This window comes from Eutrema salsugineum, unplaced genomic scaffold (genome assembly GCF_000478725.1).
Source record: "Eutrema salsugineum unplaced genomic scaffold, Eutsalg1_0 scaffold_8, whole genome shotgun sequence".
Lineage (NCBI taxonomy): Eukaryota > Viridiplantae > Streptophyta > Magnoliopsida > Brassicales > Brassicaceae > Eutrema > Eutrema salsugineum.
Window position 1 is genome coordinate 790,757 of NW_006256414.1, and position 21,409 is coordinate 812,165.

The window sequence follows — 21,409 nt, forward strand, 5'->3', positions numbered from 1 at the left end:
CTAAATTTTCTACTCTCTTGTAATAATCGGTTTGTTAGACTTGTAACACTTGCTTCATTTTTGTACTCTCTTCTAGTACTTGTATTGTCGTACTTTTTAAAAAAAATTGTTGTCGACCTAATTGATGCAAAATATTCCAATAATTAACCGTTTTAACATTAAGTATACCAAATTTTCAAAGAACCAACATCATGCCAAAAAAAATCATGGTCCTTTAAAGTCTAGTTCATCAATATGTCCTAAAAGAATCCGCCATAGAAGTCTTCCGTCATTAGGATACACTGGCAATAAACCATGCTTAGGAGGATAGTTTCATGCATTAACTCTTAATGTATTTATGGAAAGACGTGGAGAATCATTTTGATCAATGAGGATTTTGATTTAGAAGTAGATTTACTTCCCTCTTGTAGTGCTCATCAATATTTTTTTCAAAACCCTTGTTTAAGGATGCAAAGACGTTAAGGAAAACATGAAAACTGACTTTAACTATGTTTGGTTTGGACTCCAAATTATTTGATTTTAGCTCGGTTTGACTCGGTTAAAACTTATAACACATGCAGTGCAGCAGAAGAAACCCGACAAGCTCTGGCCAAGGCGAATGCAAAACCCATTAGCATTTTTATTGGTTATATAATCTGAGAAGATGTTTAGATTAAGTGTTTGCGTTTGGTTTGGAAGCATAATTGGAGATGATAATGTCAGCAGATGGATTGTCTAAGAATATCTTTGAGATTGCTTTTAACAAAAAAAATGTCTTTGAGATTGCCTCTAAGAGTTTGGCTGCTTGAGATAGACATTAAGAATCCTTTTTAAAGTCAATTCTACTCGTTACAATATTGTTACTGAAAAATAGCTCTAAATTATTATAGATTGTCTCGCTTCTGCTTATGAGTTTATTACATATAACGCTAGCTTGAACTTTAAATGGATCATGAACTTAATGTTTTTTTCCAAAAAAAAAACAGTTAATGGTAATTGTGTGACTATAAAGATAAGTTGTTTTGAAAAATAGCACAAATTGTGTGAACTATTGACCGGTCAGTATACTAATTAAACCAGTCGGTATACTAATTCAATGGAACCGGTTGCTGTTCTCAGATTCTTTTCGGCTCGAGCCTCTCTCACTCTCTCACTTTGATTCTTTTCGACTCGAGCTCGAAATCAAGCGACATAAAAATGTTGGCTAGGGTTTGGAGATGGAGATCGGAATCTTCTGCCGCTAGATTGATCAGCACGAGATGGATTCATCAACGTCGCGTCGCCGAGAAAGGTACAAGTAGAAAGCGTCTTCCTATTTGTTAGTCCATTGCAGAGATGGCGAAGTAACTTTTGGAGGAGAGAGTTTGAAATTGGGAAGTGGGTTTCATTATATCGAAAGCTTAGATGATGCGATGAAATGGTTCGATCTCGTCCCTTCCCTTCTGCAATTGATTTCAACAAAGTAATGGGTGTCCTCCTGAAGATGAATCGACCCGACGTTGTGATTTCTCTCTATCGGAAGATGGAAATGCGGCGGATTCCATTTGACATCTACAGCTTCAACTTCTGATAAAATGTTTCTGCAGCTACTCCAAGCTTTCCTTTGCTTTGTCTACGTTTGGAAAACTCACCAAACTTGGTTTCCAGCCTGATGTCGTTACGTTTAACACGCTGCTCCACGGGTTATGTCTCGAAGATAGGATCTCTGAAGCCTTAGCGTTATTTGATCTAATGCTTGAAACAGGATATGCACTCGATGTCATAACGTTCAACACAGTGGTGAATGGTCTTTGCCGCGGTGGTCGAATGCTCGAAGCAGTAGCTCTGGTTGATAGGATGGTAGAACATGGTCATCAACCTGACGTTGTGACTTATGGAACAATTGTGAACGGGTTGTGTAAGATGGGCGACACTGTCTCAGCATTGAATCTGCTTAGGAAGATGGAGAAAAGCCGCATCAAACCCCATGTTTTCATCTATAGTGCCATCATTGATCGTCTTTGCAAAGATGGACGTCACATTGATGCTGAAAATCTTTTCAACGAAATGCGCGAGAAAGAAATTTATCCCAATATAGTTACCTACAGTTGTATGATAGATGCTTTTTGCAATTGTGGTAAATGGATTGATGCCGAACGATTGTTGCGTGAAATGATTGAAAGGAAAATCGACCCTGATGTTGTGACCTTCAGTGCATTGATCAATGCATTTGTCAAAGAAGGGAAGTTCTCTGAGGCTGAAGATTTATACGAGGAGATGATCCGCAGATGTATAGTCCCTAATACTGTCACCTATAACTCAATGATGGATGGATTTTGCAAGCAGAACCGTCGAGATGAGGCAAAACAGATGTTTGATTCGATGGATAGCAAGGGCTGCTCTCCAAACGCAGTGAATTTTACTACACTCATAGACGGATTCTGCAAGGCAAGAAGAGTTGATGATGGAATGGATCTTCTCCATGAGATGTATCAAAGAGGAATTGTTGCAGATACAGTTACTTACAACACTCTAATTCACGGGTTCTTTCAAGTGGGTGATCTTAATGGTGCCCTAGACATTTTCCAGGAGATGATTTCCACTGGTGTGCGTCCTGATATCGTAGCGCTTAGCATTTTGCTAGACGGTCTCTGCAATAATGGGAAACTAGAAAAGGCACTGGAAATATTCGAGGAAATGCAGAAGAGTAAGATGGATCTTGATGCTAGTAACACCTTTGGTGTGGAACCTGGCGTTCAAACTTACAATATACTGATCAGCGCATTTGTCAAAGAAAAGAAGTTCTCTGAGGCTGAAGAATTATACAAGAAGATGCTCTGTAGAGGTATAGTCCCCGATACTATCACCTATTCTTCAATGATCAATGGATTCTGCAAGCAGAACCGCCTAAAAAAGGCAAAACAGATGTTTGATTCAATGGCTAGCAAGGGCTGCTCTCCAAACACAGTGACTTTTACAACACTCATAGACGGATTCTGCAAGGCAAGAAGAGTTCTTTACTGGGAGATGTATCGAAGAGGAATTGTTGCTAATGCAATCACATTCAGCACTTTGATTCACGGGTTTTGTCAAGGGGGGGATTTTAATGGTGCCTTAGACATTTTCCAGGAGATGATTTCTAGTGGTGTGTGTCCTGATACCATCACTTTCAACGGCATGCTAGCCGGTTTATGTAGTGAGAAGAATCTACGAGAGGCATTGGCAATGTTGGAGGATCTGCAAAAGAGTGTGGTATGTCCTCATACTCTGTTTTGTTGTCCAGTTTATTTTAGTTTCCTTTTGGTCTTTGGAGAAGAATATATAAATACTTGTGGAGGCATGGCTGTAGTTTCTTCGGTAGTTTTCTACTGAATGTCAATGTCAATTTGAAGATACAGATTAACCTCTGATTTGTCTGTTGTGTTTGCTTTGCAGGATCATCAATTGGAGGATGAATGAAAGAATAGAAGATCATTCACATTTCTGTCTTTAGCAGCCGAGCTTCAATGCCTGGATCTATTTCAATTCTGATGTTCCACATAATCTTTACACTTGTTAATTTATTTTCATCACGTTTATTTATGTAGTACTCCTGAAATGGGTTATTTGTCTGAACGCTAGACTAAAAACTTGTTGGATATGCTTTTTAATCATTTGTTTTGTTCGTATTGAGATTTTGGTCTGATGTTTCTTGCGAGATCCGGTCTCTTATTGAAGACTGTTTCTTCCTTTGGTCGCAGCTTCTGCTGAATCTGGTACGTCTTTCTTCTCGTTCATATCAATTTATCTCGTTGCAAGCATATAGATTAGAGCAAATAGTTGCAGATTAGGATGATTTATTCTGAGGATTAAGCCAAAACCCACGCGAACGTAACCGAAACAATGTCCTTTGTATGTATATATGTTGTGAATCAGTCTTTAAAACTACTCTTTTGTGTTTCACATTTTGGTTTCTCTACATCTTCTTCCCAAGAAACTCTGTTGGATTCAAATGACATAATCTCCTCTGGTTCTTTGATTAGGTTAGGTAATAAAAAACGATAAATATAATATAATGTTGTAAATGTGGTTATAGAGACTTATGTTCACTTGGCTTATTCATTCTCCAAGCTACAATTATAACAACAGAAGCTTTTCAATCATCACGATTCACAGGCAAGTGATCCTTTCTCTTTAACCACATTTACAACATTACATTTGTATTATCCCAAAATGCAATTTAAACTCATAATTCAGGGTTTAAAAAGTTGGTAGTAGTACTAATTGTTTTTTTATGATAAGTTCGAATCTTGAAGAAGATTATATAAACTGACTTTTATTATTCTAACCTTTTTTTGGTAAGTATGGCTTCTCTTTTTTACTTTGGAAGAAATCTCACGTAAACCTCTTGTCCTTTTTAATCCAGCTTTGAATTTGATGCACGTGAAATCCGGTGTCACGTTCATATCTCATTGCAAGCAAATACAATGTTTATGCAGTGTAAAATTTTAAGTAACAGTATCTCAATTTCATGATTATTTTTTTTTTTAAATGTCTTTTTTTTTATCAAACAAAAATGTCTTTTCTATTTGTTGGGATAAATACTAAGAAATCTTTGAGTGCAAGGTGGGTTGGTGACACGTGTCAAAGCACGAGTCCGAAGTGGGGTTGATGACCTAACTCATTGAACTTCCGACAGGTCATAATAAATCCAAGTTTTAATTTTAAAGAAGAAAAAACGGACAATAATGTGTTTTTAACTTTAACGAGGATATTCTTTTGATTTCATTCCGGATAACGACTTAAATCTAATTCCCAAAATTCAATTTCAAATTCCTGATATAACTACGAACTAAATAACTTGTATTCTTTTCTTTGTTTATAATTTTCTTTTATACAATTTTGTTTATAACTAGATTTTGCGTTCACGCTACGCGTAGATATTTTGTTGATGAAAATTATAAATAATTAGTTTTATTTATTAAAATATAAATTTTATATATTAGTATTTTAATAATATATTAAAAATATTATGTGTTAGTTAAGAACTTTATGTAAATTGTGAAGTTTTAACAGTTTTGTTTTAAATCTATATACAGTATGTCATATTTCAAAAACATATTATTTGGTCAAACACTTATAAGTTAATATACTGAAACCAACTAAAATTTTAACAAATTAATCAAAAGCTATTTTTAAACATAGTATTGACATGATGATAAAATATTATACATTAACTTTTTTAAATCCAGAAGATATGTTTTTTCATCATTTTCACTTTAATTCCAATTATATTGGTTAATCTTTTTTTCTCTTGTTTAACCAATACAGTTTTTTGATATATTAATTTAAAAAACAAACTAGTAAATAAAAATGTTTGTTTTTAAGATTAATAATAATTTTAAATTTTAACCAAAACCAATAGTCGAATATGAAATAAAATAATGAATAAAATTACATAAATTTAGTGAATTTTTTGTGAATTAAATATTATTTTGTCTAAATTTTCTCCAAGCGAATCCTGGAAAGATCTGCGTATTTATTAGATTATTGATTTTAATCGGTGACAGCTAAACATTTTTTGCACTTAAATCACAATAACTGTGACTGTCTTCCGTTTTTGTGAAAATGCTTCATTAATTTCTGTCCCCTTTTTGGAACAAAGAATCAGTCAATTGGCCATTTACCACATTGATTCTTTTCTTTAACAAAGTTACAACGTAAGCTACCAGTTTGTATTATTAAATGATTAAATTATTAGGAGCCAAAAAGTGATTTATAATTATTGTTTCCATAAATTTCCACCAAAACTGAAGAAAGATTTTTTTTTTTTTTTAATGAAATTCGATTCATTATTGTGGGAGGTAGAAAAGTAAGTAAATAAGACTCAAATATATTAAGTCAAGCCACCGTGCAAAACAAGTTAAAATTGGGTTGTGTGTCATATCCCCTTTTTTTTAATTCAAAATCTATCGGTTTTTAATTAATTTCTTACTTAGTTTAGCCCCACACTTAATGTGCACACGAGAAACCCAAAACCAAAAGAGATAGATTCGATTCTCCCACACGTGCGCCTCTGTGACACCTTTCTCTTTGAAGGAAAAAAACAATTAAAATATCTTAATCTTCCTCGTCATAAAAATATCTCCATTTTCTAATCTCATTTGAGCTGGTGTTCATGTATAATAGTGAAACAATCGACAAAATAAATAGCAAAATATTCGAAATTAAAATAAAAATCTTAAAATTAGATAATGAAAAAAATAGATAAATTTAATTTGTTCTTTAATAATATAATATCGAATTTAATTGAGAACAAAAAAGGAAAGAAATGTAGTCAAAATTCTTCGCAAATTAATGGACATAAATATCCTCTAAGATTGTATCAATTTACAAACAAATAGTGAATTGCCGTGTTTTGACCTCAAACCTCTTCGACACACACACGAGCACACACATATATATGTATATACATACTATGTATATATATATATTTGGGAGAGAAGCAATATTCCCAGAAATTTCGGGTTGCGTGTCGTTCTTTATATATTGTTTTTATTTTCCTCTCAGGAGATATTGATTTTTTGAAGTTGTGTGAATTTGAGAAAATTCGAATGCTCTGTTTTGTTTTCTCGGGAAAATTATCAGTGAGAAAATCAGAGGAGAAGAAAGAGAGATAGAGATGAGAGGCGGCGCGAGTGGAAACAACGTTATGGAGACTATAAACGCAGCTGCTACTGCTATTGCTTCCTCTGATGATCGTGTTCGTCAAGCTTCTCCAATTCGGGTGAGTCTCTCTCCGTTTTTCAGTTTCCATCGGAATTAGCTAGTTTCTCCAGATTTTAATGATCGGAAACTGTATGATGATTTCATGATCTGTTATCGTTTTTCTCGTAAGCATTAGATCGAACAGTTTCTAGGCGAATTCCATCGATCTCCGATTACTATAGCCTTGTTTCTCTATTGATTCTGATTTCTCCGTTAATGGCGTTTTCTATGGAATCAAACAGAGTTTCTCGTCCGATCATTCACAACAGATTCAGAGATTTCCTGAAGATTTTGCTTAACAGTTGTTCTGCTTATTAAGTTTCTGTGATTTCAATTTCTCAAAATCTGATTTCATACTTTTCAATTTTTTTTTTTTTTTTGAAAACAGAAGAAGCGAAAATGGTGGAATCGGTGGAGTCTCTTCATATGTTTCAGACCTTCAAGACAGAGAAAACGAATAGGAAAAGCTGCTCTTGCTCCTGAACCGGTACAAATCTCTACCGCCGATTCGACATCAAATCCTTCCGGTTATCGTTCGGTTATCACGGCGCTTCCTTTTATAGCTCCTCCTTCATCTCCAGCTTCATTTTTCCAATCAGAGCCTCCTTCTGCAACACAATCACCTGTAGGAATCCTCTCTTTTAGTCCTTTGCCTAACAACAACAACAACCGTCCTTGGATATTCGCCATTGGACCTTACGCTCATGAAACTCAATTGGTTTCTCCTCCGGTTTTCTCTACTTACACCACTGAACCATCTTCAGCTCCAATCACACCTCCTCTTGATGAATCCATCTACTTTACCACCACAACACCTTCTTCACCAGAAGTTCCTTTCGCTCAGCTCTTTAACTCAAACTTTCACAACAATAACTATGGTCATAGGTCTCCAATCTCTAACTATGAGTTTCAGTTTTACCAACTTCCTCCTGGTAGTCCACTTGGTCAGCTTATTTCTCCGAGCTCGGTTGTATCCGGTTCTGGTCCAACTTCTCCTTTTCCCGAGCGGTTCCCAATCTCTGACCCTCCAAAACTGTTGAGCCCTGATAAACTTCATTGCTCCGAGAGTGTTACAACAACTCCTAAAGTGGAAGAGCAGAAGATTGTGAGACCGCATAAACCGGTTTCGTTCGATCTTGATGCGGATCATGTCATTAGATGCGTGGATCAGAAGCTAAGAACTACGTTCCCTGAAGCAGCTGCATCGTGTGATCAAGAAGAAACGCAAGATTCATCTCTTGGATCGAACAAGGAATTCAATTTCGGCACAGATGAGAAACATCTGACCATTGAGGAACATAGAGCTTCGACCAAGAACAGCAACGATTGGTCCTTCTTCCCTGTGATGCAATCAGGTACACTCAGCTAACCTTGACCTCCAGAAGATGTAGTCCATATAGAAACTGAAATTAGAAATCGATGTGGACACAAACCACCACACCAAGATATTGTTCAAGATTCGAGAACAATAAATATTTGATGATGTTCTTATATAGAACTTTTAGATGATCTGTTCAAGATCTTAGGGCTATTTTCTTGTCTCTCTTTTAGTTTTGTAATAAATATTTGACATTCTTAGTTGTTGTTGTATATGGATTATTTGTCATTTATGTATCGTTTTTTTTTTTTTGTATCTGTATCTTATCGCATTTGTAAATGTAATAATTTCATCTTTTCCTCCAGAGAATTTCCAATATGATTATTTTTCGATGTTTCAGTTTTTAGTTCGGTTAATTTGACCTGCTCAGAACAAAGAATGAAATCGAACATATTTAGGCTCCAATTTGGTGATCATTAGGAATCAATAGAAAATAAAATAAAGAGGAGTTAAATAATGAGAGTGTTTTTTTTTTATTGTTTTTTATCAAATTTGGTGAAGAATATTTGTGTTCTATAATTTATTAAAAATAAAGGAATGACAAGAAATAGTATGTAAAAAATATTTTTCATAAATAGGATATTATTTTAGGAATGAATAGAAATGTGTAAAAGTAAATTCCATAAAAATAGTATATTCTTAAGGAATGAAGAGGAATTTCATTATTCTTTCTCACACCAATTAGAATTTTATAGATGTTTCAGAGGATAATACAGAATTTTTGACACAATGATACTTAATTTTCGACTGGGCTAGCTTACATCACTTAGTACTCTAAGCATTTCGCAAGCCCACTGGGAATCCAGGTTCATTCCCACCTAAACCAGTATGCAATTGGAGAATTAATAATAATAAACCAGAGTCAACCCCTAAACCAAAGTAAAAAAAAAACCCTAAACCTAAATCTTACTCACTTTGTAACTCTTGTTACCTTAGTAGAAGGAATTTAATCCTTTATAAATAAAGTATATCGGCTTCTGTGAAAGTCATCTTTTGCTCCAAATAAAAAAAAAACCTAGGAAAAGTTTCTTAGAGATATGGAGGATCATAAGCCGACGAGTTTCACGTTTGAGATAGATAACTTCTCCGACAAGGATTCTGTAATATCATCACCAAATTTTTTAAGCGGTGGCCGCGAATGGTAAAGGAAGATGATTTTTAACTCACCTTCTTTTAAGCTCATCTTATCAGCTGTACAATTAAACCTTTTTAAATTACTCTGTATTTTTTTTTCAGGTATGTTAGGGTTCATCCCAAAGGAGATCGTATTGATGATCACTTGTCTCTTTACCTCTGCGTTGCGAATCCTGAATCCTTGCGATTTGGATGGAAAAGACGAGCTAGTTTTTCCATCCTTCTGTTGAATCAATCTGGCAAAGAGCTCTACAGAAAAGATGGTAGTTTACTTATCGATCTTCCATGTATGTATCAGATCATTGACTTTAATGTTTCTGGTTTCGTCTTATTACAGAATTTTCGTGCCAATTGTTCTGCGCTCAGACCTCATCATGGGGTTGGCCAAATGCTTTGCCTCTTAAAAAGCTTCAAGAAAAAGGGTTTTTGGAGAAGAATAAACTCATCTTAAAAGTCCAAGTCAAAGTAGCTGAAGTTGTTGATGAAGGAGATGTAACTGGGAATGAGATGTTAGATGTCAATGGTTTCCAAGTTTGGTTTCCAAGTTCTTTATTCTCAGGTATGGTTACAAGGATGCTTCTAGGATTGGATCTCTGATTAACATCATTACATCTTATCTCTGGTCCGAGGCGGCTTCAGTGAGTTGGATTTTCGTGGAGCACCCTGACATTGCAGTGAATTTCAGACTAAAAGCCAATGGGTGAAGACTATATACATGAATATCCTCCTCGGTCTAATCGAGACACTGAACAGATCAACGCTCAGAACGAGCTGATCGAGCTAACAGAAGCGGGCTTCAAGCTAGACTGGTTGAAGATAAGGCTTGATGAGGCTTTCTTGGAGAGTAAGAAAGCAACTGATGATGATGGTTCTCGAGTCCAAGAACTCGAAGAACACATCAAGAATCTCAAACTTGAACTGAACAAGGAGCAAACCAAGTCTGCTGCTCAAATTTTTTCATTGGAGCAGACAGTATCGAGTCTTAAAGATGAGCTTATGAAGAAGAATGCCAAAGCGCTCTAAACTTCCAAGTATGCTTGTTCTTTTGTGTGAACAATATGGATTTTTCTAATTTTTCGTAAAAGGTAAACCAATTAGAAATTATTACGTTCATCTGATTGGAGCAATAAAGAACACTATATAAGTATATATTCAGCCGATTGTAGCAATTCTTACGTTCATCTCTGATACTACGCAGAACTACGTACATTCCTCTCTTATTTCACAGCGATGAGACTAGTCAAGTTCATGGACAAGAAGACAATGAAGAACAGATATGAGGAAAGTCTTATTTTTTTGTTTTTCTATTAATTAAAACATACTTAAATTCCCAATAGCTCAAATTATGAAGCACTCATTGTAAAATAGTTTTTTTTTATTTCTTTTGAAATTTAACTTATAAAAAAAACTAAAAACAAATTACTTTGACTTTATCCGGTAGCACCGACTTGTGTCGGTTTTATTTTTCGTTATGGAAACGGTTTTATTTGACTTTCCTAATCATTCCAGTACTCATCTTGCCTTTGTGTATATATATAAAGAGTTAAATAACTTGAACTTGAAGCATACATGTACACTTTAACAAATTACAAAGCAAACCCTATCGTCGCCATGAACCCTTTTGATCACATCCCTGATGATCTAGAGATCGATATTCTCAGTAGATTGCCAGGTACATCTCTTATGAACTCCCAATACTTATCCAAATCTTGGTTTTCGATAATCCAAAATCAAAGATTCAGCGACTCATTCAACTCTAGGTCCTTGAATCGCGGTTCACGCCTCCTAATCGCTTTCAATAACTGTGAATTCACCACTAAAAAAGCCGATATGCGTTTGTTCTTCTTCACGGCTTCAGAGGAAGGAGAGAACAAATCTTCTTCTTCTTTAGTAGCCAATCTCGCCATGACAATACCTTCCACGGTTGATTATTACTACACACGATCAGGTTCAGGTACTTTAGCACATGGCTTTCTATGTTGCTCATATCAAGGTCGGTTCTTGATATGCAATCCCACCACGAGACAAATTGTGACTTTACCCGAAAGTGGAAATGACGTGAACAAGAAGTTAACCTTTAAACTCTTGGGATATGATCCGATTGATGATCAATACAAAGCAATGTTCATGATGGCTTCTCGGTGTGGTGATGGTGATGTCGTGCACAAGGTTTTAACGTTAGGAGGAGGTGATAATATTAAAACCCTTTTATGGCGGAAAATCAAAGACAATACAGGACCTTATGTTCCTTACACAAAAGGAATATGCATCAACGGTATTGTGTATTACGGTGCTACAAGACCAAACACGGATAGAGTTATAGTTTGCTTTGATGTTAGGTTTGAGAAGATTAGTTTGATGAATCCACCTTTATACATCAAAAGCTGGGAGGTTGGTACAAACTTGATCAACTACAGAGGGAAGTTAGCCATTATTCATACAATTCTCTTTTGGTGCTTCCTATGGGTTTATGTTATGGATACTAGAGAATGTCGAGAAACATGAATGGTCAAAGAAAACACTTCGGTTTCCGCTTTCTTGGTCCAATCGTATTGAGATAAATTCACATTCTTACATAGGCGTCAACAAATCCGGCGAGATCATTTTGGCTCCAAGATTGATGCCACGCGACCTTGAGAGCTTCTACATTTTCTATTTTGATTTAACAAGCCAATGTATCAGAAGGGTCGTAGATGACGAAGAGTTCAGGCATCATTATGGAATCGGAAACAATGGTTCTTGTCCTGTTTCTATCTCATCAGAACACTTTGAAAATGTTACCTTTCTTTAGATTGTTTTTTTTTTTTGTTGATTTCTCTAATATAAGAGCATGACGAACTTTGGTTTTTGTCAATAATTTTTATTATTATTTTTAGACACCAAGCAGAACTGGTATAAATATTGTAGGACTGACGTAATCACAAATAACCTTGCTCTTTAATTTTTAATATTTTATGTGAGATACAAGAAGTCTACTATTCTAGTATAATCTAAATTTTATTCTGAATTATAACACTTTTTTTTCAATTATGATTCTAGTAAAAGCTTTAAAGTAAAATTACCTGGTCCCTTTGTCCCACATCGACAGCTTGGGTAATTGAGAAGGGGAACCTGCACTATAAATAAGAGTCTTCATTAACTCTAGAAATTTAAATTAGTTATCCAAGTTGTGGGCTCATATCGAATTTGTCTGCGATTCGCTCCTGTAGAGCCTGTAACTGGGCCTGATTAAACGCATAGACAGCCGTTTAATCTGTGATGAACATTGTTGGGATCTTGTTGGGATCTTGTGTTATTCAGCGTGGAGCGAGGTACTTTGATCTTGTGCAAAGCAGTGTTCAAAGGTGCAAAATTTAAGCTTAGAGTGTAGTTAGGTGGTTCGCATGGCATATTTAGGACGACTAGTGAAGTTATTATTGCATAGGATTGCTGAGTGATTTTTTTTCTTGTTCTATAGGGATACGATTGTTATATTTGCAAAAAAAGTGGCCACCGGGTAAAAAATTGTCCGGATAAGTACAAAAATGGGTCTAAAACATCTATATGTTTTAGATGTGGAGACTCTAGACATGACATAATTTTGTGCAAGTATGAGTACTCACATGATGATTTAAAGGTAACTTCGTTTTCATGAAACTCAGTGTTCTTGCTTAGTATAGTTAGTTGGATTATGTAGTAGATCAGACGGATGATAATGCTATATTTTCATATTTACTTTGACCAGGATATACAATGCCATGTCTGTAAAAGAGTTGGCCATCTATGCTGTGTTGAACCGGGTAACTCACCGTTATGGGTTGTGTCTTGCTATAGATGTGGTCAGTTGGGTCACATTGGACTGGTAAGCTGCTACGATTTTGCTTTTGGATCATCCACACCGTCGATTACAAAATTGATATATTCTCATTTTAGTTAAAATAGTGATGCAGAATTCGTCATCTGACTAAAATAGATTTTCTCTTTAGGCTTGTGGTAGGTACTATGAGGAAAGCACCGAAGAAAATTCTGTTAGTTCATGCTTTAGGTGTGGGGAAGAAGGGCATTTCTCACGTGAATGCCCGAATTCGTCGAGCATTAGGACTTCACATGGCAGAGACTCACCTAGTTTATGCTACCGATGAAATGGAGCAGGACATTTTGCTCGTGAATGTCCGAATTCCTCTCAGGTAAGATCTTTCTCTCTCCATTTGGTGCTTTGAGCTTTTCAATTCTTTCTTTTTTTCTCTTATGTTATGACTTAGAGTTTCTTTTTTTTCTACATGTAGGTCTCCAAGAGGAATCGTGAGCTATCTACTCCATCACATAAATCTAACAATAGAAATAAACAAAACTCGGAACACACTCCTACTCCCCATGAATCCAACAGGAAAACAAAGAATAAAGAAAACTTTGAACACATTTCTACTCCCCATGAATCCAACGGAAAGACGAAGAAGAAGAAAAAAAATAAAGAAAACTTGGAACACAATTCTACTCCCCATGAATCCAACAGGGAGACAAAGAAGAAGAAGAATAAAGAAACCTCGGAACACTATTCTCCTCCCCGTGAATCCAATGGGAAGATGAAGAAAAAAACACATAAAGGAGAACATGGAGAACATCCGCAAACTACACCACAAAAACCAAAACTGAGAGGCGGTTGGATGATAGATGATCTGGAAGACCATTTTATCCAAAGAGGAAATATCAGGAGGCCAAGGTCTCCTATTACACCATCGGGTCATAACCATCATAGGTTACCAACAACATATATGGGTCATACTCATAACCATAGATCACCAATATTTAGTTATGGTGGTCATTATCCTGGTTCTCAATCAACCACACCATATGGTAGAAAGCATAGAAATTCATCATATGAGTCTAGTGGGCATCTCTCAGATCATCCGCATTCAAGGTGGCAACCTCATTATCCTTCTTCTTCCCATCATCATCAGAATCACAGATATGCACATGCACCTTCAAGGTATGGTCCGGTTCACCACTGTAGCGAGTTTCCAGAGAACTATGGTCGCTGGTAGTATCAATTGATATTGTCAGAGATGATTATTATGCTTGATGGTGTTTATTGGGATCAAAGGTTAGCTTCACTAGATCTCTTGTATTTGATTTGGGCATTGATGTCAGCTTCTTCTTGTTTTGTTCTCTTCTCTTATGCAAGTAGTTTTGTTCACTCCTCATTTCCTTCTCTCAAGTAAATTGCTCAGATTTTCCTTTGTTATATCTGTTCTTTAGTTTAACTTTTAAAGATAGTTTTGTATATGTTATCAAGCATGATTTCAGTTATAAAATTGATTTTTGTTTTCTTTAATCAATTGGATTGGTTGCTTACAAAAAAGGGGGAAACATAAAAAGGATGTCTTTTCTTAGTTTAAAAATGTTAATAAACAAGTACATATTTCACTGTAGAAACTGATCATGATCTTGAAGTAACTCTTAATTTCCACTCCAAATAGCTTTTATATCTAGGCCACATAGCTCCTTCACAACGGGCATTGTAGCCGGAACTGGCAACGGAAACATTGAATCCAAACCAACCTCACCTTTCCACATTCTTAGCTGTTTGCGTGCTACTTTAATCGCCTCTCTTGTGGTGCAGTGCACCAAAGCAGCCAATAGCAACATAGGCTCTCCTGAAGCTGCATTTACACAAACCACCATATGATTATAAAGCAAATTATGGTATTACAAAATGTTAATATGTTCAATCTAATCTTCGAAACAGAAAATGGGTGAAATCCCTCCAAAAAAATTATACATAGCTCAAGTTAGAGAGATGACATTGAGAGTGGCTAGAAAAAAGAGAAACCTAAGAAGATAAAAAATTTAAACTGGTCTAATATGTTGTATATGGTTCAACATGTTGTATTGACGAGAGAAAGGGAAAGGGGTGTAGAAAAAGATGAAGAGATAGAGAAAAAGATTTAACTTACCTGATGATGTATGTTATGATAATTTTAGTCTGTACGTAGAACCTATTAACTAAACAATAATTCCTTTTGATTGGGTTAACAACACAAAACACTATATTTGACATTGTATGATGTATCAAGGTACATTTAAGTTCAATTTAATCTTGAACTATATAATTCAAAAACAAGATATACTATAAAAAAACTGAATACTAATCAAATCAAAATAAAACAAAATGACTAAATGGAACATGCTCATTACAGAAATTTAAGTTTTCAAGATTATGTATGAGTGATTCAAATTTGAAGAGACAACCGAGCTTACTAATATCAATGCTCGAAAAAAACATGTATGCATGCCAGCAATATGATTAAGGAATGCATACGAGGGCTTTCAAAAGATAGGTTAATGACCACAACTGTTTATGGATATGTGAAAATGGTTGTTACACTACAAGAAAACAATCGTTTTCCAACGGTCCATTACGACGGTTTTAAAATCGTCGCAAACTTACAACGATTTTACGACGATGTTACGTAAAATTTAAAAACCATCGTAAAAAAAATCGTCGTAATCTCGACGTACAATTTACGATGAATTACGATGAATATACATCGATAACGAGAGATTTGCTAGTAAATGTAAAATCGTCGTAAATTAGATGCAAAATTACGACGAATATACGACGATTGCATTTCGATGTACATATTATGACGATTTTACGTCGACAAAGAAGTTAGGTGAAGAACATTTAAAACATGTTTACCTAAAAATTGTAGATGAAAGATTTTATCGCATAATTGTCGTAAAATCGTCGTAATATTATTGCTGAATGTAAATTCGTCATAAAATGTCGTCGTAAAAGCGTTGTAAAACCCGAAATTTTCCTATAAATAGATCTTCATTCATTCTTTCAATCACAACACATCATCATTCAAACATAAGAGCATCATCATCTTGGAGACCCATTGTAGGTCTCTTAAATTTTAGTATAGTGTTGTAAATCCTTATATATTGGGTTGTCCATTGCTGGAAACCCGAATTAGGAGTTATTTACTTTGAAAAAAAAGTAATAATATTAAAAGGTTAATTTACTCCATTCACGTGGCTAGACGTGACACAAGAGACCAGCTCCTTTATTGTCTAATCAATAAAAAGAGATAGTATTTTGAGTTTATTTTCAAGATGTCTATATACGAGCTAAGAAGTTGGATGTATATGCGTAAAGATTCAGATGGGGCGTTGACAGAAGAGTTCAAGAACGGGTTAGAAATATTTATGTTTCAGGCTACAAATATGGAGAGAACGATAGTGGGAAGATGTTTTGTCCTTGTTTGATATGCAAGAATACGAGGTATACACTAACCAAAACCGTGTGGACGCATTTATTAAATAGAGGGTTTAAGCCGCAATATTTTGTTTGGTATCTACATGGAGAAAGATATGGCAGTAATACTCATGGGAATGCTGGTAGTACTAGTAATTATCAAAGTCATGTTGATTTTGATGAATCGAATTATGGTCATCAGCCTAATCAGTATCAATATGATCAAAGTGTAGATCATGATAGGATGCACGAAATGGTGACTGATGCATTTCATGAAATGCATACTGGTAATGCTGTTGAGGAACCTAATGTAGATGCCAAACGATTTTATGATTTGTTAGACAATGCTAATCAGCCAATCTACGAAGGATGTAGAGAAGGCTTGTCTAAATTATCGTTGGCAGCTAGGATGATGTCAATTAAAACAGATCATAACCTGGCTGAGGTTTGGATGGATGATTGGGCTGATCTTCTGAAAGAGTATCTACCGGAGGATAACTTGGCAGCGGGAACATACTATGAAATACAGAAGTTGATTTTCAGTCTTGGTCAACCTTCTCAGATGATAGATGTATGTGTTGACAACTGTATGATTTTTTGGAAAGATGATAATCAGCTGGAGGAATGTCGATTTTGCCAAAAACCAAGATACAGGCCGCAAACTGGTGGGCGTAAAAGGATACCGTACCAACGTATGTGGTATCTCCCTATAACTGATAGGTTAAAACGGCTTTATCAATCTGAAAGGACAGCTGCATCAATGAGATGACATGCGGAACATACACAAGTAAATGGAGAAGTTGTTCATCCATCAGATGCAAAGGCATGGAAACACTTCAATATGGTATACCCAGATTTTGCTAAGTTCAAACGGAATGTCTATCTTGGTCTGTGCACTGATGGTTTTAGTCCATTTGGTATGTCTGGTAGACAATATTCATTATGGCTAGTAATTCTAACTCCTTATAACCTTCCTCCAGATTTGTGCATGCAAAGGGAATTTCTTTTCCTAAGTATTTTGGTTCCAGGTCCAAATCATCCGAAGCGAGCTCTCGATGTATTTCTGCAGCCACTCATACATGAGTTGAATCAGTTATGGTATACTGGCGTTCACACATATGACTGTTCTACGAGGAAAAATTTTACTATGCGGGTTGTGCTTATGTGGACAATAAGCGATTTCCCCGCTTAGAGTATGCTATCAGGATGGACTACACATGGGAGGCTATCTTGTCTTTATTGTCTTCATCGAACTGATGCGTTTCAGCTAAAACATGGTATAAAAACTTGTTGGTTTGATTGTCACCGGAGGTTTTTACCGGATAACCATCCATATCGGAGGAACAAGAGGTTATTTATGAAGAACAAAAGTGTACATGTCCCTCCACCCGTAAATTTAACAGGAGCTGATATACAGGCGCAAATCGATCATTGGAGGGCAGAGGAAACAGTAACGCGTGGGGGAAACTGGCACACTCCTGCAAATATGCCTGAAGTTTATTGAGTTCATCATAATTGGCACAAGAAAAGTATCTTTTGGCAACTACCTTATTGGAAAGATCATCTGCTCAGACACAATCTTGATGTCAAGCACATTGAAAAAAACTTTTTTGATAACATCATGCATACAGTTATGAACGTAGCGGGAAGAACAAAAGACAATGGTAAATCAAGATTGGACTTGCCTGATTTATGCAACAGAAGTGAGTTGCATCTACTGAGAAACGGGAAAGCACCAGTTCCTATATTTCGGTTGAGTGCAGATCAAAAGTCAGCATTGTTCAGATGGGTTTCTTCTGACGTTAAATTTCCTGATGGGTATGTCTCTAATCTTTCCAAATCTATTGAGAATGGGGTAAAGTTTGCTGGGATGAAAAGCCATGACTGCCATGTGTTTATGCAACGATTATTTCCATTTGCATTTGCTGAACTCTTGCCCAAAAATGGCCATGAAGCTATTGGAGGCATTGATGCTTTTTTTTCGGAATCTTAGTACACGAACATTATCAGTTGATGTAATATCACAACTGGCATTGAATATTCCAATCTTATTGTGCAATTTGGAAAAGATCTTCCCACCATCATTTTTTGATGTTATGGAACATCTTCCTGTTCATCTCCCACACGAAGCAGAGCTCGGTGGACCCGTTTAGTACAGGTGGATGTATCCGTTCGAGCGTTTCATGAAGCATCTTAAGGGTAAAGCCAAAAACCTAGCTAAAGTGGAAGGCTCAATTGTGGCGGGAAGCTTGACGCAAGAGACTTCACACTTCACTTCATACTATTTCGCACCGAAAGTACGAACACGCAAAAGAGCTACTCGTCGATATGATGATGGAGGAGTTGGCCATACATATGCCGTTGAAGGTGTACCTGACATATTCTCGTCGATCCGACGTCTTAGTGGAAAACTAAAAGAAGTTTGGTGGTCCAATGAAAAAGATTATCACAGTGCACATACGTATATCATGTTACATTGTGAAGAGTTGTCATCGTATGAAATATACGTTTTAATTAATAATATCTTTATATGAGTTGTCAGTGTTAATAACTATTTGTTGTTTTCTCAGCACATTTGTTGATGAGGTTAAAGAATGCATATCTGGGGTTTTTGAAACTGAAATTAATGATCGTAAAGATCAACACTATGCCCAGTGGTTAAAAGGGCAAGTAAGTATAAAATTTTAATTAAAAGACTACTTTAATTTGCTATATATCCAAATCAAGGAATTAAAGCAATTTTTTTTCTTATTAGGTGGACCCGAATGATCCGGATGAATTTCCAACATGGTTCCATGAGTTACTACTAGGTCTGATGGCAAAAATAACTACAGCCTCCATGTATTTCACTCGGGGCTATGTTTTTCACACATACCGTCACGGTGCAAAGCGGGCGACAACTAACTATGGAGTTTGTGTGAGGGGTGAAATAGATTTTTATGGAGTTCTACAAGAAATAATTGAAGTAGAGTATCCTGGATTGTTAAAGCTGAAAAATGTTCTCTTCCAATGTGATTGGTTTGATCCAACTGTTGGAAGAGGGGTACGTCTAAACAAGTTGGGAGTTGTTGACGTGAACAAATCACGACGGTACAACAGGTTTGAGCCATTTATATTAGCTTCTCAAGCAGAACAGGTAACGTTTCTGCCATACCCTCGAGTTCGATCTACAGGAATTTCATGGTTAGCTGTAGTTAAAGTGGCTCCGAGGGACAAGATTGTAAGGGTTGAGGATGTTCCACTTCAACAGGACACTTGCGTAGATCTGTCTGAACCAGATGTTGATGAGAAGATTTTCTTAATAGACCCTCGGAACAGGCAAGTTGAAGATCTTCCCGATGATACAGAAGAAGAAGGGGATGATGAGTTTGCTGAAACCGATGATGATGATTTGGCGGAAGACGACGGTGATGGTGATGAAGTAATAGAGGAAGATGAATCTGATTGAGTTTCATGCATTGTATTTAGTGAATGTTTGTTATTATGTAATTTGTAACTTTGTTTGTTTGAATTTTTTAAATGGAAAAAATTCGATTTTACGACGGTTTTTATAAACCCTAAACCCTAAGTCTAGGGTTTAAGCCATGAATGAATAGGGTTTAAGCATTACGACGTCTTTACGACGATTAGTTGAAATATCGTCGTAATATTACGACGATTTTACGACGAGTACACTATTTCGTCGTAAAATCGTCGTAATGTTGAAATCCAAAAATTTGAATCTTTTATATCTTATTGGTTCTAAGGTTTTTCACAAATTTTTTTTGATTGGTTATCTTATTTTATATGAAATGCTATCAATCTGATCAAAATCAAAAAATTGATAAAAACATACATATTTACAAGTTCATGCATGTTTTCGTAAATGTTAAGTGAAAGGATATATATTAGATTACGGAATTTCAATATCTAAGTTCTCTAAAACCGTCGTTGAACCGTCGTAACGTTTGCACCGGATAGGCTCCTGATCCGAGGTACGAGGTTATAAATGTTTAGACGTTACGACGGTCAAACGCTCCCATCATGACATGTGTCATGTCATGCAGTGGACCGACTGTTTTACAACCAAATCGTCGTAAAATCGTCGTAACGTTATAACGATTTTACGACGATCACAAAATCTATATAAAGGACGCGAGTTTTCCCCCATCGTCGCTCATTCCTCTCTACTCCTCTCTCTCTCTAAAAGCTTTCTCTCTCTAACTCCCTACTCTCCTAAACCTCTCCCTCACTCCCTACTCTCCCATCCAAATACTTGTAAGTTTTTTTTTTTAAATAATTTCATTACAGATTCTTTTAGATTTAGGTTCGGAATTTAGATTTAGGGTTTAGGGATTTAGATTTAGGTTTCGGAATTTAGATAGGCTCGGATTTTATAAATAAATATTTTATAAATTAGTAACAGATGTTTTTTAATGTTGTAGATTACGTTGCTATGGCTCCTCGGGCTAAGTGGTTTCACTACTGACAGCTCGTAGATTCTGACGGTACGACCCCGTCTACCTCGGCGACCGGATCAGCCATCCCGGAGTCCTCGGGAACACAACGGACGGTTTCCCAACCTGTCGTTGTACCGCAGCCGGCACTGCGTCCACCACCACCAGCCGAACCAGCGGCCCCGCACCGGCCGATCCTGCAGCTGATCCGATCCAGCCTGTACCGTATGCCCAGTTTACGGTACAAGAGCTTTTGGCACAGCCGGGTCGTGAGAATATGAACAAACTCGACCCGGATCGAGCCCCGGGAACATATTGGTACGAATTTTTTTTAAAAAAAATATTTTTAAAATAATTAATATTTATAATTTTAATTAATTTACTTTCTCTTTGTATTTGACTAGGTTTACGACCGACAATGCAGTCGGTCGTAACGTTGCGGATATCATCAAGGGGTTTTTCGTACAACCCCATACCAGCTGGAAGAAGTTGGATCAGGCCACACTTGACACTTGG

General features: G+C 36.2%; 4 protein-coding genes and 1 pseudogene across 4 annotated transcripts; all 5 read left to right on the forward strand.

The window, feature by feature from the left end:
* The first annotated feature begins 1,176 nt into the window (after window positions 1–1,176).
* Window positions 1,177–3,417, forward strand: LOC112081902 (pentatricopeptide repeat-containing protein At1g64100-like). The gene is given in 6 exon segments (XM_024148829.1): window positions 1,177–1,291; window positions 1,294–1,386; window positions 1,389–1,538; window positions 1,541–2,538; window positions 3,079–3,210; window positions 3,394–3,417. Coding segments are annotated over 6 exon segments (1,512 nt in total).
* A 3,022-nt stretch (window positions 3,418–6,439) lies between these two features.
* Window positions 6,440–8,409, forward strand: LOC18009827 (uncharacterized protein At1g76660). Its single transcript, XM_006391655.2, has 2 exons — window positions 6,440–6,724; window positions 7,094–8,409. Exons 1-2 carry the CDS (start codon window positions 6,620–6,622, stop codon window positions 8,072–8,074), a joined length of 1,086 nt encoding a protein of 361 aa, XP_006391717.1. The 5' UTR covers window positions 6,440–6,619; the 3' UTR covers window positions 8,075–8,409.
* Window positions 8,410–9,120: 711 nt separating this feature from the next.
* On the forward strand, window positions 9,121–10,240 carry LOC18009987 (annotated as a pseudogene).
* Window positions 10,241–10,828: 588 nt separating this feature from the next.
* LOC18009988 (F-box protein At1g30790) lies at window positions 10,829–11,722 on the forward strand. Its single transcript, XM_024160768.1, has one exon. It carries the CDS (start codon window positions 10,829–10,831, stop codon window positions 11,720–11,722), a length of 894 nt encoding a protein of 297 aa, XP_024016536.1.
* An 818-nt stretch (window positions 11,723–12,540) lies between these two features.
* On the forward strand, window positions 12,541–14,471 carry LOC18009834 (zinc finger CCHC domain-containing protein 7; the record flags this gene model as incomplete). Its single annotated transcript, XM_024160770.1, is given in 5 exon segments — window positions 12,541–12,561; window positions 12,675–12,833; window positions 12,942–13,058; window positions 13,183–13,383; window positions 13,483–14,471. Coding segments are annotated over 5 exon segments (1,254 nt in total), but the record flags the coding sequence as incomplete, so codon positions are not given.
* Window positions 14,472–21,409: the final 6,938 nt, after the last annotated feature.

Excerpts from the sequence above, each read along its gene's own strand:
- LOC18009827 (XM_006391655.2), top strand. The coding sequence starts at position 6,620 with ATGAGAGGCGGCGCGAGTGGAAACAACGTTATGGAGACTATAAACGCA. Across the intron at positions 6,725-7,093 it reads GTCAAGCTTCTCCAATTCGG|AAGAAGCGAAAATGGTGGAA; the intron begins GTGAGTCTCTCT and ends TTTTGAAAACAG.
- LOC18009988 (XM_024160768.1), top strand. The coding sequence starts at position 10,829 with ATGAACCCTTTTGATCACATCCCTGATGATCTAGAGATCGATATTCTC.